Source organism: Leucopleurus acutus (assembly GCF_964270905.1).
Source record: "Leucopleurus acutus genome assembly, chromosome: 8".
In the NCBI taxonomy this organism is placed as follows: domain Eukaryota; kingdom Metazoa; phylum Chordata; class Mammalia; order Artiodactyla; family Delphinidae; genus Leucopleurus; species Leucopleurus acutus.
Window position 1 is genome coordinate 54,334,450 of NC_139151.1, and position 15,257 is coordinate 54,349,706.

General features: G+C 47.3%; 1 protein-coding gene across 2 annotated transcripts; it reads left to right on the top strand.

The window, feature by feature from the left end:
- The first annotated feature begins 185 nt into the window (after positions 1-185).
- Positions 186-14,777, top strand: KCTD21 (potassium channel tetramerization domain containing 21). Of its 2 annotated transcripts, none has more exons than XM_082844628.1 (2): positions 186-217; positions 12,401-14,777. In XM_082844628.1, the coding sequence occupies exon 2, from the start codon at positions 12,431-12,433 to the stop codon at positions 13,211-13,213; it is 783 nt and encodes a 260-aa protein (XP_082700754.1). In that variant the 5' UTR covers positions 186-217; positions 12,401-12,430; the 3' UTR covers positions 13,214-14,777. The 2 variants fall into 2 exon arrangements, with proteins under 2 accessions (XP_082700754.1, XP_082700755.1); XM_082844629.1 differs by lacking the exon at positions 186-217 and adding an exon at positions 3,392-3,441.
- Positions 14,778-15,257: the final 480 nt, after the last annotated feature.

Genomic DNA, 15,257 nt, shown 5'->3' on the forward strand with positions numbered 1-15,257 from the left:
GGGTGGGAGCTGGACGGCTAACTGCAATGCCTCCTGGGAGATGGAGTTCGAAGTCGACGCGCCGAGCTGCAAAGAGCCCATGGAGGACTACAAGTTCCCGAGCGCAGCGCGCGGGTCCCGGGCCGCCACGCCCCTAGGCTGGGCTCCGGCCCTCCGCCCCCCTCGCATAGCTGCGCTGGCCGCCCGCGGAGGGGAGGTTGCCGAGCGAGGGCAGGAGGTGGGTGCGGCGCGGCCGGGGGCCCGGGGCGCAGGGACTGCTGGTGAGGGAACGGCCCACCTGGGCACCTGTCCTACCCCGAGAGGTCATCTAGCCTACCCTAGCCTCGCCATTCTCATCTGTGCAATGGGGATAGCAACGCCCGTGGCTTGGGGGGAGGGGACGTTTATGGAGAAGAAGGGGCGGAGCGGGTGGAAGGAGCCTGGATGGCTGGTGATAGTAAGAAAAGCCCGGATAATAAGGGCCGAGACTGGGGGAGGAGTCTGGTGGGTGGGGCATGGAGGGGCGGGGTCTCTAGATAAGGAGAACACGCGTGAGATCGGAGAAGGGGCTGCAGAGTGGATGCTGAGAAAGCCAATGAGGCAAGCCTGGGATGGATTGGGTGGAATGAGCCGAAAGGCATTGGGGAGGGAGGGGTGGAGACGCAAAGATGAAAAGTATCCCGCTCGGCCCTGGAAAGCCCAGTGTCAGCAGCGCTGATATGGTTTGGGTAAGAGGTTGCCCGAATGGGTAAATGCCTGTGGATGCACAGAACACCTTTCTTTCCTTGTGAGTAGAAGTAAAGAGCCCATCCCATAAACTCTGCGTCACATATATGGGTTCATTCAATTCACACCCTGTGGAGACGGCACCATATCTCTTTACAGTTGAGGAACCTGAGGCTCAGAGAAGTAAAGTGACTTGCCTAAAGCCACCCAGGATTCCTTACTCCAAAGAGCCCGCTTTTTTCCCCTGCACTACACGGAGGTAGAGGTTTAATCTGTAGTGAATGGCAGGGAACAGACGAAAGTGTCCATGTGCTGCCCTTAACAGGTTGTGTGACAGGACCATCTTCGTCAACCCTTCTCAGTGCCAACCTAAGGCAACCCTCCTATGCTTATTGTTAGGATGAAATGAGGCGATGGGCTTGAAAGCCATTTGTTTATAAATTATCCTTGTTGTGAGGAACAGGAAGACCATAAGGAAGAGTGGTCAAAATGAGGTGCTTGGGCCTGAGGAAAACCACAAGGTGAAGCCTGAGGGTGAGCCAAGAGGATGAAGGAAAATTCTGGAAGAGGGTGGGGGATGGTGATAGTTATTGGAAGTCTGCACCAGATGAAAGAATACTTTGCTGTGCAAGCCAGGTCAGGTGGCTTCCCTTCTCCAGCCCACTTTTCCCAGTTGGCCAACTCCTTTAGGGGTCCATGTGTGTCACCTGAGTCTGGGAAGCACCTTTTCTCTTTGTGGTGTGGGCATAATGGAGCAGGCTGTGAGCGTCTTAGAGATACGAACTGGGCAAAACAGGGCTAAAGATGCAGCTCTTGGGTGTTGGGGGAGGCCAGGAAGGGTGGTGCCCCCAGACAGTACCCAGGGCTGTGAGCCAGAGTCTGTATCTGGTGGGCTGTGTAAGGTGGGGAAGACGGCTCCAGTTTATTGGGAGACACGTTACTCACTTGAAGTGTTGTCATCCTTGAAATTTACCCAGCTATGCTCTGTCCATCCCCTACACACTATATTTACTTCCATGTAATTACCTGGGCCTTGCCCTGTGCCTCAGATTCCAAATTAAAAATTCAAGAGACTATTTCAAAATAAAAAGTTTTAAAAATTCAGGAGAGATTGGTAAACCTCCCTATTGGTAGATGAGAGTCTGGGACTAGGAAAATGGATCTGACTAAATGGGAGGAGTTGTCCCCCTTCCCCTGCCTGCCTACTTCTTGGGGTACAGAGAGGGGAGATCCCTGTCCTAACAGGGTGGCCAGGCACCCATTTACTTAAGGAAAGTGGGCCTTGGTAAGGAGTGAGAATAAAATGCTCTGGAGATGCAAAGAAGGGAAGAATGAATTGCAGCTGAGGGGCCTGGCAGATGACTGGCATTTTCTTTGCAGTGCAGGCAGAGGGATAGCAGATGCCAAACTGCAGAGATAGGAGAGGGCCTGGCATGGTCTATAAAGTAGGGATAATAATAAGCACCTTTATCTATGAGATTAACATGCATAAAGTGCATAGCACAATAGTAACTGCTCAGTAAATGTCAGCCATTTTTATTACTGCTATTGTTGTTGTTATGATCACCTTCATATGCCCAAGAATTGGTCTAGGGCCACACAGCTAATAAAGGGGCAGAGCCTGATTCAAACGTAGGCCCAGGTGATGCCAAAGCCCATGCACTTTCCTCTCCCCACAAAGCCCCTACAGTTCTTTCTACCCATCCACATCTTTGAGGGCCAGAAGTGGCCCCTCTTTGTTAACATTCTTGGTAAGCCATGACAGGAGTTTCTTTTCTGCTGTAGTAGCAGAGACTCTGGGTTCAGGAGAAAGCAGGGGAAACAAGTCCTAAACAGCCATCTTCTCCCAGCCTGGATCTCGGCATGGAGACAGGCAGGCTTAGTGTTGTGGTTTCTGTGGGGGGTTTAGTCTATGTAGAAAGACCACTCGGATTTAAATTCTAACCCCTCCACCGACTGCGGGCTACTTTAGCTAAGCCCTGGTTGGCTTCCTCCAGAGCGCTGAGACGTCAGGAGAAGATCATGAGATGTTAATGCTTCTTAGTAGTGGTAACAACATCTAATATTCATGGAATCTGGCTATTTACTGGGGCTGGGCACACTGACTGGAACTTTACATCTACAGTCCCAGGAGGCAAGTGTTCTTTTCTTGCCCCTTCCTTCAAAATAAAAATATTTTTAGAATTTTCAAGCCTACAGACAAGTTTAAAGAATAGCCTTTCACCTAGATGCACCGATTCACATTGCCAGTTTCGCTTTTACACACGCACAATTTTTGCTAAGCTATTGAAAAGTTATAGGCATCTCCACACTTGGCCCCTAAATTCTTCAGCGTGTATCTCCTAATTATAACATGTTGCAACATAACCATAACACCAGTATCATACCTAAGAAAATTAGCAAGAACTCAATATTGTCTAATAAACAGTTGAGATTCAAATTTCTCCAACTGCCAAAAAATCTCACATATCTTTTTAATCAGATACAGTCAAGATTCATTCATTGCATTTAATTATATCTCTTTAAGCAACTCATTTAATCTAGATAGAGCCCCTCTACCTGTTTAAACTTATTTTATAAATAATTGGGTTCAGTTTGGTTTTTTGTTTTTGTTTTTTCTGGCAATGTTGTGTACTTACTGAATCACATTAGGAGGCATATGATACCAGAGTCCTACTATCCATGAATGCTGTTTGATTATTGGATAAGGTGACAGCCTGATCTCTCTATAAAAGGGTAAGTTTTTCCCTCTTGTACCGAACAAGTAGTCTGTAGAGTGATTCTTTGAAACTGTCGGAATTGTGTCCAGGATAACCTTTCACTCCACATCTGTTGATGATCCTTGCCAGAATAGCAACATTGAGGGTTGCAAAATGGTAATTTGCTAATTATGTCATTCTTTGTATACTTATTAGCTGGTATTCTTTGTTACAGAATAACTTTTTCTGTGTGTGTGTGTGTGTGTTTGTCTTTCTCATTCCCTCTCCTGTCCCTCTCTTTTTTCTTTTTGGAGTAACGTAGACTCATGATTTTTTTTTAACTCAATGTGTTATAACCTATTATCATCATTAATCTTTTTGGTGTTCAAATTATCCCAAATTTGGCCAATGAGAGTCCCTTCAGGTCTGCTCCTGTGTTTTGGTTTTTGTTTTGTTTTGGGGGGGAGATATAATTGACATATAATATTATATTCATTTTAGGTGTAAACATGATTTGATATGTGTATATATTGCAAAATGGTCACCACACATAATTACAAAATTTTTTTTTCTTGTGATGAGAACGTTTAAAATCTGCAGATCTGCATTCTTTTGACTTCACCTCAGTAATCTTTGATTTCTTCTTTGCTGTCTGGAAAGAGATGCTCCAGGCTCACCTTAAACTTTTCCTGTCAAAGTGCTGGAAGTACTGGAATCATCAGTTCCTCCAGGAAGCCCTGGTTTCTTTTTTGTAGGAGACAACGTTTAAAAAACAAGATCTGGGGCCAGGTGTGCTCATTGCTACTCGGGTATCGTTGCTAGGCTCTTGAGCAGAGCTAAGAAATGATAGATGGATGGATGGATGGATAGATAGATAATTATCAATGCCTTGTAGATTCATTGTTAAAACAATTGGTCCTCACTGTGTAAAAGGAGTAGATTGCATGTAAAATAGCTTCATTATGGAAGCTCAGTGAGCAGTATTGTAGGGAATTGCACAGAAAGAGCCCTTGCCTGTGCTAAGGCTCTGTGAGTGTATGGGCTGTTGGCTAGGACCTATGTGTCTGGGTTCAGTCTCTTGCTCAGGACCCGGATTAGAGAAGATCCCAGGCTGCCTCCAAAGGACTGGTCCTCTGAGTAGTGTCCAAACCTCGAACCTCCCAGAGGCTGTGACTCAGAGGTCAAGAATGGACACAAAGCCCTGGGCCAGGGACTCATCTTCCTTGGTTTGTGAAATAAAGATAATGTGATCTGTCCAGCCTGCATCCCAGAGTTGTTGTAAGGATCAATATATATTTATTTTTTTTAATTACTAATCAGTCTTTTCAACACATTTATTACAAAATTCCTTCCCCTTTTCATTGTCTTGATACCATAGTTCATTGCCTTATAGTCTGATTTCCTACATAAAACTAAGATAAATTATGCTTTTTCAAATATTCTTTCAGGTTATCACTCACCAATTTTTCCAAAACAAGATTTTAATCTTTTTTTTTAACCTTTTGAAAAAATACTTTTGGGAGTTGGACTAGGATAGCATAACAACTGTAATTAATTTTAGAAGAACAACTTTAAGGTATTCCCTCTCAGAATCATCACAGGTCTCTCTTTATTCAAATCCTGTTTATGCTTCTTAATAAGATGTCATAGCTTTGTTTCTGAAGGGGGCACAGGTTTGAAGAGAGACCTCACTTGGAATTCTAGCTCTCCTACCTCTAGCTGTGTGATCTTAAGCAGCTGTCTTCACCATTCTGTGCTTCAGTTTTATAATCCAGAAAATTGGGATGATAATCGTACCTACCTCACAGCCTCGGTGTGGTGTTTTAATGAGATAATCTACAGGAAAATGACTCACATAGCTCGGGGCATGTCCTCAGTGCTCAGGAAATGTTGATTCTCTGTGCACTGGTCTCATGTAGGTCAGAATCAAATTGAGGGGCAGGTTTGAGAGCACCTGGTAAGAGGTAGGAGGGGACAAGTGACAAACCTCTCCAAGGGGTTTGGCTGCTGAATTCCCAAGGAAGTCATGCAGAGCATGGCAGTCAGACAGGCCTGGGCTTGAATCCTGACTCTGCCACTGCTTTCTTTGGGCAAGTTACCTACCTCTTAGGGCCTCAGGTTCTCATTTGTTAAGTAAGATAATACTTTCCTCAAAGGAATGTTACGAGAATTAAATGAGTTAATGTGTATAACGCACCTAGCACAGGTAGGGTACCCAATAAGTCCTCACCGGGCAATAGCTGTGTGCCTCGTGAGGCCTGCGGGAATGGAGACATAGTTTTAAAGTAAGATTCTCTAGAGCAACGTCTTGACTGCCCTTTCTTATGGGACACCTACTCTCAAAGCATTATATTTCCTTTGTTACAATTAGAGGTTGCAACTGGGTGATTTTTCAGGCCCCAGACTGGGATTGGCCCTTCACATGGTACCAGGCTGGGCCTTAAGATTCACCACCCCTCGTTTTGGCCACAGACCCATTTCAGGGAGGAGAGAATTTCCAGCCAACTCCGAAGTTCCCAGGCCCCCTGGCCTTCCCTGCCCAGTCAGATGGTCTGAGGATCCGCGTGGCATAATTTCCTGGTTTTCTCAGAGAGGGAAATAGGCTGATCTTTTTCTTGGTTCTTTTCAAGTAGAGAGGCAGACTTGGAAAGTCTCTTGCTTAAGAAAAATTATTTGTTCAGACACAGTGGTAGGGTTTCTTTTATCTCCTACTTCGTGGTTCAGTTTGCATTCTCATTCATCTTTTCTAATCTGGCTTTTAAAAACCTGGCTTTTTGTGTTTTGCTGCTTTGTCATTAGGCATCATGAGTTGGTATTAAAATAGAAGGGTATAGACCTCTAGTGGACTTGTGGTGTGTCAGCTGTGGAGGGGCTCCAGGCCATCCAGGATCCTGTCCCCATATCCTCAGATGTGAGTGGGCAGAGTCCCAGGCCAGCCATGAACGAGCTGCCGAAAGACCTACCCCAGCCTGATCTGGACAGAGAATAAGGGAGTATGCATCTCCCACTCACGCTGGGACCTCAAGGTGGGAAGGGGAAACTATCAGAGGTGTTGGATCCACTGACCTGGATTCAGATCGCAGCTCCTCCAGTGACTAGCTCTGTAACCTTGAGCAGTCTCTTAACCTTTCTGAGCCTGTTTCCTTATCTGTAAAATAGAGATAATAGAATCTATCTCACAGGGTGCTTGTAAAGACATCAAATGAGGTAATGCATGTACAGAATCAGCACAAGAGTATCATCCTCTGTACTTTTCTATATATTTTTATTAAAAATAAATAAAATGCTACCATGTGTTAGGCGAAGCATTATAAAAGCAGGTGTTGTGCTCAGCAGGTGGTAGCTAGTATCTTGTCAAGCAAGCCGCATAGCAGTATTTTAAAAGGCTACTTAAGGGATTCTCACACTTGCTGAAGCTATTAAACAGCCTTTTGTTGCTATTACAACTCTCAGCAACCTGTGCAGTGGGAAGAGACTGAGCTTTCCACTGGCTGGCTGTGTGTCCTGGGCAAGTCCTCAGTCTGATCTGAGTCTCTGTTTCCTGTCTGCCAAACAGAATGATGCCTGTTTTGTAGGATTGCTATATGAATTAAAAGGGCTGATGGGTGTAAAGGCCTCGGATGTAGTGGAATGCTCAGTGCATGTTCATTCCTTCCTCTCTCAGCCCCTGCCCCAGAGTCCCCCCCGCACCTACGGTGTGCTAGGCAGTGAATATGCAGGGACACTGCTCTCACAGAGATCACAAACTAGGCAGTGGTTTTTCACAAACAATTTTTATCACAACCCACAGTATGAAGGTACACTCTATATCACAATCCAGTTCCTCTTCCTTTCTCTCTCTCTCTCACACACATACAAAGGAAACAAAAGTTTCACAACTTTTATAATCTTTATACAGTCATTTGTCTACCAGCACATCAAGATATAGAATATTTCCATTCAAAATATTCCTTCATGCCTGTTTGTAGCCAGTCTTACCCCTAGCCTCTCCAGTCACTGATCTGATTTCTGTCTCTCTAGTTTTGTCTTTTCCAGAATGTTGTATAAATAAAATCATATGCCATGTAACCTTTTGAGGCGGGGTGCTTTCACTTAATAGAATGCTTTTGAGATTCTTCTGTGTTGTGGTGTGTGTCAGTAGGTAGTGCCTTTATATTGCTGAGTCATATTCCATTGTATGGATGTACCGCAATTTGTTTATCATCTACATTTTAGTTTCTGGGATTGGGCAATTCCAAATAAAGCTGCTATAATCACTCACACATGGGTCTTTGCATGGACATGTGTCTTCATTTCTCTGGGATAAGTATCTAGGAGTAGGATTGATGGGTCCTATGGTAACTGGATGCCAAAAACTGTTTTCTACTGTGGTTACACCATTTTGCATTCTCACTGGCAATGTGTAAGAATTTCCATTGCTCTATGTACTTATCAGCATTTGGTATTGTCACATTTTTCATTTGAGCCATTGAAATAGGTATACTGTGGTTTTAATTTTCATGTCCCTAATGACTAAGGATACCAAGCATCTTTTCATGTGATTATTTGTCATCTATATATCTTCTCGGTGAAGGTGCTTGTTCAGATCTTTTGCCCACTTTTTAGTTGGGTTGTTTATTTTCTTACTGAGTTTTGAGAGTTCTTTATATATTCTGGTTAACAATCATATATCAGATAGGTGTTTTGCAAATATTTTCTTGCAGTTTGTGTCTCATTTTCATTTTTTTATATAATTTTTTAAAATTTATTTTATTTATTTATTTATTTTTGGCTGTGTTGGGTCTTCATTGCTGCGCGCAGCGAGTGGGGGCTCCTCTTTGTTGCGTTGCATGGGTGTCTCATTGCGGTGGCTTCTCTTGTTGCGGAGCACAGGCTCTAGAGCGCAGGCTCAGTAGTTGTGGCAAGGGGGCTTCATTAGTTGTGGCTCGTGGGCTCTAGAGCGCAGGCTCAGTAGTTGTGGTGCATGGGCTTAGTTGCTCCGCGGCATGTGGGATCTTCCCGGACCAGGGCTTGAACCCATGTCCCCTGAATTGGCAGGCAGATTCTCAACCACTGCGCCACCAGGGAAGCCCTCATTTTCATTTTTTTTAACAGTGTCTTTCGAAGAGGAGAAGTTTTTCATTTGGATGAAGTCTAGTTTATTAAATTTTCTGTGATTTGTGCCTCTTAGGTCCTATCCAAGAAATCTTTGCTAACAGAAAGTCAGATTTTCTCCTAGAAGTCTTATAGTTTTAAAAAGATTTTACATTTAGGTCTGTGATCCATTTTGAGTTAATTTTCATATATGTTACAAGATATGAGTTGAGGTTCTTTTTTTGCATATGGATATCCAGTGATCTTCATCTTGAGAAAGCCAGGGAGGAGGGCCATATGCAAAGCAGATCATTACATGATGGAATGGTGGGCTGTGCAAGGGACCAGAAACCCCAAGAGGAGAGCTGGGAAGGTGGAGATCTGGGGACTGCCTTATCGAGGCAGTGACTCATAGGCTGGGCCTTACAGGTTGACTGCGGAGATGGTGGAGAAAGTGAAGAAGGGTGGTACGAGGAGAGCAAAGGCAGGGCAGGTGAGGGCGGATGCGGAGGTGTCAGGAGTCCTGGAGCATAGAGTGTGGGGAGAGGCAGGATCAGAGGTAAGATTGGATGAGCTGGGTGGTTAGAGCAGGCAGTACTATGTCAGGAAGATCGGCCTGCAAACTAAAATGGAAAGTGGACAGAAAAGCGGAAGGGAGCCAAGTGAGGATGTTGGGGGAGCGGGGATGAGGCCTGAGCTCCAGGAGTTGCCATAGGGACAGGTACAAGGGGACAGTTGAGAAAAATGTCAGGATGCGGAGTCAGGGCTGCCTCCCAGGCTCAGGCAGACGGGCGGCTAAGAAGAGTCAACAGCAGGTTCTGGGGAAGAGGAGTTCTGTGCGAGGCTTCTGGTACCCATAGAAAATTCAGGTGGAGGTGTCCAAGAGGCAGCTGGGTACACAGTGGGGCTGGAGCTCCGTGGCCAAACCCGCCTGCCACATTCATGAAGCTTCTCAGCCCCGCCAGGTTCCAGTTCCTACGCCCGTGTCACTGTGGCTCTCAAACAGAGCCTGTGGATTTGCCGTGGTGGACACCGTGGCACTGTGACTAGGAAATAGGGGCTGGAAGGGCTGCGTTCTCTGACTCCTGGGTCTGGGGAGAATACCACAGGGCGCACCCTCGTCTGGGGTCAGGAGACCTGCCTTCTAACCAGCCTCCGCCCTGACCGACAGCAGCTCCTGGTGCTGCCCTGGACAAGTGATCAGGAGCCTCCCTGCAGGGGCTCAGGGGCAGGAAGGCAGGTGCTCTGCTGCTTTTGCAAGCAGAAAAATAGGAGTCTGGGTACCCGTCCGAGGGCCCCCAGGTACGCCCTGTGGCTCCTCATTGTCGTCCCTACCCCTGTGCTTTGAGCTCTTCAGAACTAATGTGCTTCGGAGATACGGGGTCTGCAGCCCATGGAACTGTCAGGAAAGACAGCCCAGCCTAAGCCTGCTCTTTCCATGGAGCTGAGCCACTTCACAGAGCCTGGGCCTTAAATCAAACAGGAAAAGAGACTGGAAACTAGGTCCGGCTCCTGCCTGGACCCCCTGGAGACAAAATTGGCCAGACTCAGGCCCCCAGCCAAGCATCCACCTCAGCTGCAGGTCTCAGCACAGCCACCCCCGCTTCCTCGGAGCCCTCCCCCACCCCCTCTCTGTTGGACACCCCCTCCAACACTGTCTCACAGCCCATCTGCTCCAGGCTTCTGCTGATGATTTTGTAACTTCATCATGGGCTTGTTTCCCTTCAGACACTGCAGATGGTTAATGTCTCTCTGCGATATCAAAGTGCCCCATTACGCAGGGAAAGAATTACAAAGGGCCCTCCCCACAGAGAGTTGGGTGGGACAGCCGAGCATCTTCCACACCCAGCATGGCCTCCACCCTCTGAAGTAAGGGGGTCTCAGTGCAGTCGGCCTCCTCAGAAGGCAGGGGTGGGGTGAGAACTGCCCTGGCCCGCTTGCCACCCCTGCTGGGTGACTTTCGGGAAGTCCCCCTCTTGGACCTCTGTTTTCCCATCTGGACAGTAAACATGCCAGAATTAATTCCAGACCTACTCCCACATCTCTTGGTACATCTTCCTTCCTTCCTTCCTTCCTTCCTTCCTTCCTTCCTTCCTTCCTTCCTCCCTTCCTTCCTTCCTCCCTCCCTCCCTCCCTTCCTCCCTTCCTCCCTTCCTCCCTCCCTTCCTCCCTTCCTTCCTTCCTTCCTTCTCTTTTTTTCTTTCTTTCTTTCATTGTTGAGGTAGAGTTGATTTACAATATTAGTTTCAGGCTTACAGCATAGAAATTCAAAACTTTTATAGATTATACACCATTTAAAGTTACTATAAAATATTAGCGATATTCCCTGTGCTGTAATTGGTACATTTCTCTTGTTACTGCACCCTCACTGTCTCTTGCTGTGGTCTCCTCTGCCAGCCTGGGCTCTTCTCAAGGGCAGCAGTGGGGCTGATTCCTCCCTGTGCCCTCCACACCCAACATTAGAGGAAGATTGCTGAATTCATTGCACAGGTTGGCTCCTGGGAAAGTATCGTGTTGGAAGCCAAAAAGGTACATCCCCTGATTTCTAGAACCTTAAAGAAAAGTTAGAATCCAAGACTTCAGGTTGAAGGAGACACCAGCCCTAGACACTAGAGGCTGTGAGATCAGTGGGGGAATAGTGGGGGAGGGTTGTTAAGGAGTGGAGTGGGTAAAGAGCCTTCAGGAAGGGTGCTTGGTTGCAGAGTCCCACATTTGCGCTGACCTCAAAGCAAGTTTCAGAGGAGGCTGGAGTGCCATCACGGTAGAAAAGGGCAGGCCATCAGGAACCAAGAGGATCTTCATGGCAAGGCAAGTTGTCATGGGAGGATGAGAATCCAGAAAGGAGTGTCCAGAGGGTTGAGTGACCCATTGTGGGCCTGGTAGATAGATGGAAGTGGTACTGATCACAGCCATTTGTTGTGAATTCTTTTAGATGGAAAAAATAATTAAATAAGAAGGCAACATCGGTACAGCAGAAGGAGCACGGGGCCTTGAAGTCCTAAATCTCAGAACATCTGTTAAGTACCTACAGTGGACCAGTCTTTGGCTAATAAGCATGAATACATTTTTCTCTCTCATATAAAGGAACCTGGGCTTGAATCCTGGCAGGACCATCCTGACACAGTTTCCCTATCTGCACAGTGGGGATGATTGATGATATTGTCTATGTCAAAGGATAGTATGTAAGCAAATGTACGTAAGAGCAGCTAGCGTAGCCTTCAGTCCAGGCACATTATCTTTCTTTCCTTAGACCAGTGGTTCTCTGTCCTAACTGAACATTTAGAATCAGCTTTTAAAAAATACCAATGCTGAGGCCACATTCCAGGCCAATTAAAACAATCTCTGGAGGGTGGAACCCAGGCTTTGTTTTATCTTTTCATTTCTTTCTTTTTTTTTTTTTTAAACTCCCTAGTGAACCTAATATGCTTTAGACGGTGTGGCAATTATTACCCATCCATTTGTTCATCAAGTACTAATTCGTTTCAACTCCAAGGGACCTACGATAAGAAATTGAGAACTGTGACTACCCAGATGTTACGGACCGAATGATTGTGTCCCCCAAAATTATATGTTGAAATCCCAACCTCCAATGTGATGGCGTAAGGAGGTGGGGCCTTTGGAAGATTAGGTCATGAGGGTGGAGCCCTCATGAACAAGATTACTGCCCTTATAAAAGAGATTCCAGAGAGCTCTCTTACCCCTTCTGCCATATTAGGACACAGCCACAGCGAGAAGACATCCCTCATCAGACATCAGATCTGCCCCTACCTTGATCCTCAACTTCCCAGCCTCCAGAACTGTGAGAAATAAATGTTTGTTACTTAAGCCACCCAGTCTATAGTATTCTGTTATACCAGCCCCAGCAAACTAAGATATCAGATATAGTTGGGTAATGGTCATTTCTTACTTACCTCTCTCTGTAGGACTACTTCCCAGCACCCCAGCCTCCTGCCATGTCTGACCCCATCACACTGAATGTCGGGGGGAAGCTCTATACAACCTCACTGGCAACCTTGACCAGCTTCCCTGACTCCATGCTGGGCGCCATGTTCAGCGGGAAGATGCCCACCAAGAGGGACAGCCAGGGCCACTGCTTCATTGACCGTGACGGCAAAGTGTTCCGCTACATCCTCAACTTCCTGCGAACCTCCCACCTGGACTTGCCCGAGGACTTCCAGGAGATGGGCCTGCTCCGCAGGGAAGCTGACTTCTACCAGGTGCAGCCCCTGATTGAGGCCCTGCAGGAGAAGGAGGTGGAGCTGTCCAAGGCCGAGAAGAATGCCATGCTCAACATCACGCTGAACCAGCGTGTGCAGACGGTCCACTTCACTGTGCGCGAGGCACCCCAGATCTACAGCCTGTCCTCTTCCAGCATGGAGGTCTTCAACGCCAACATCTTCAGCACCTCTTGCCTCTTCCTCAAGCTCCTCGGCTCCAAGCTCTTCTACTGCTCCAATGGCAACCTGTCCTCCATCACCAGCCATTTGCAAGACCCCAACCACCTGACTCTGGACTGGGTGGCCAATGTGGAGGGCCTGCCTGAGGAGGAGTACACCAAGCAGAACCTCAAGAGGCTCTGGGTGGTGCCAGCCAACAAGCAGATCAACAGCTTCCAGGTCTTCATGGAGGAGGTGCTGAAAATCGCGCTGAGTGACGGCTTCTGCATCGATTCTTCTCACCCACACGCTGTGGATTTTATGAACAATAAGATTATTCGATTAATACGGTACAGGTAAAAGGACCCCAGCAACATTGGAGGGGGGCTTCCTAAAGCCAAGATCTTGGAGAGCGTCTCGCCAGCGGTGTGAGGCAGGCCACTGTACTAACCTGTATTAATCGTGTAGCAGGACTTGATTTCCCCCGTGATGCAGTCCACCTGTAGGAATCCATGTGTCCTCTTGACACAGCCACCGTTTTCCTTGCTACTTTGAGCTGGGGATGGGCAGTCTGCTCTAAGTGAAGAGTCTGCCAACATGTCCTAAAGGAGGCCACAGGAGGACTTTTTGGCTAGACAAAGGAACAGCAGTTTATTCTTGGGTCCAGCTCTCTCTGTACCATTGGGCAGTGCCTCACTTAGCCATCTGTAAACAGAGCCTCTAGTGGAGGGGATGGGGTGAGAACAAGAGGCTCCCTCTAGTTTCCCAGGACATGAAGTACCCAGAGATTCCCATCCTGCCTGCCCCTCCGTCCCTGGGATGTGGCCAGAACCTTGGACTTGCTTGGCTGGCTTGGAACTGAAGTGGGTAGCGAGGGTGGGATTTGAGCCTGGCATGGCCTGGAGGAATTAGCCTCCAGGCAGCGTTCAGGAGATGGGGATATCCCTCTTGACTGGGCCAAATCTAGGCCTCTGGGGATTTCCGGCTTCAGAAGTAAGCTGCTGTCCCTGCGAAGATTTGAAAGTATCTGGAGCCAGTGCAACGAAAGGCGCTTCGTAATGTGGCCTGATACCTGACTTTTGTAATCCGTTCCCCAAGAAGTTGAAGTCTCATTGAAATAGATCATTTAAAACAAATATATTATGGACTCTCAGGGTTGGAAAATGATTCAACAGTCGCTCAGTCCTCCCGCAGCCCCAGAACACCCCAGCACCTTTGCGGCTGAGGGCTTCTCCCCAGTACCTTCAGGAGATCAACTACCCCTGCTTGCATACCCTCAGTGACAGGAAGCTCGTCATCCCCAAGGCCAGCCCCTGCCGTAGTTGGCTGTTAGAAAGTCCTTCCTTACATTGAGCCGAAACCTGTCCTTCCACAACCATTTTCTGGTCCTGGTAGACCTTCCTTCTCACCCAAATGTGTATTTTCTCTTTCAAAATAGTCACTTTGAGAGGCCAGATACCTATTTTGAAAATATTATTACTCGATATTAGGATTCCCCTTGGAATTTGTCTTCAGAACCAAGCCCCTTTCATTCCCTGTAAGTCATCCCCATTTTGTCGTGGCTTCGCTTCATTTGTGACCCTCCCTCCTCACCAGACATGACTGTTCATGGCTTTTGACCATCTTCTGTTGAGTTTGAAGATTGCTGCCCCAGAGGAAGGAGACCAGGGTCTTGGCAATGTGTAACAAGGAGCCTGGGAGTGACCTGAACCATAACATTGCCCTTGGAGTAAGCGTCCAGCCCTTAAAACACTGCTCTGAAGGATGTGGGCTTCCCCTGCAGTAGTTTCTGGGCATAACCAGCCCATGGATCTCCTTGGGGTGAGACCCTGAGCCACCACTTCCCAGGGGGTGATGAGCAGTGCGTGTCTCAAAGCTGCACATTATGATTCATCCCTGGCGTGAGGGTGGCCTTGGGAGTCCCAGAATCTTCCCCACTGGGCAGCAGGGGCCCTCTGACAAAGCCAGAGAAGTCTGGTGCCACAGGTGCCCCCAGGGGATGGTCCGAAGAAGGGGCTTCCCATAGTTACACACTGTGAATAGGGAGCTTGTACGCTGGGCTGTGGGCAAGGCCACAGCCCTTAGGTAATAAAGGACTTTTCCCCCCTACAGTGGGACCCAGGAGTCTCTGATAACTGTCCCATGCCACCAGGCCAATGGTATTCAGGAAAGCCACTCAGAAGTACCCAATTTAGACCAGCCAGCAGAAGCTGTGACCATAGCAGAACAGTTCAAGGAAGAAATCTTATAAATCACCACTGTCTCTCTTTCTTTTCCATAAAAATTCTTTCTCCATCTTTTCGGTGCTTCTTAATTCAAGCAGCTTGACTTTAGAGAAAGCACAGGTCCTGTGAAGCCACTAATTTGCTGTGTGACTTTATGCAAGTCACTTACCTCACTGAGC

Bases quoted from the DNA above. Each gene is read 5' to 3' on its own strand.
- KCTD21 (XM_082844628.1), top strand. From the start codon at position 12,431: ATGTCTGACCCCATCACACTGAATGTCGGGGGGAAGCTCTATACAACC.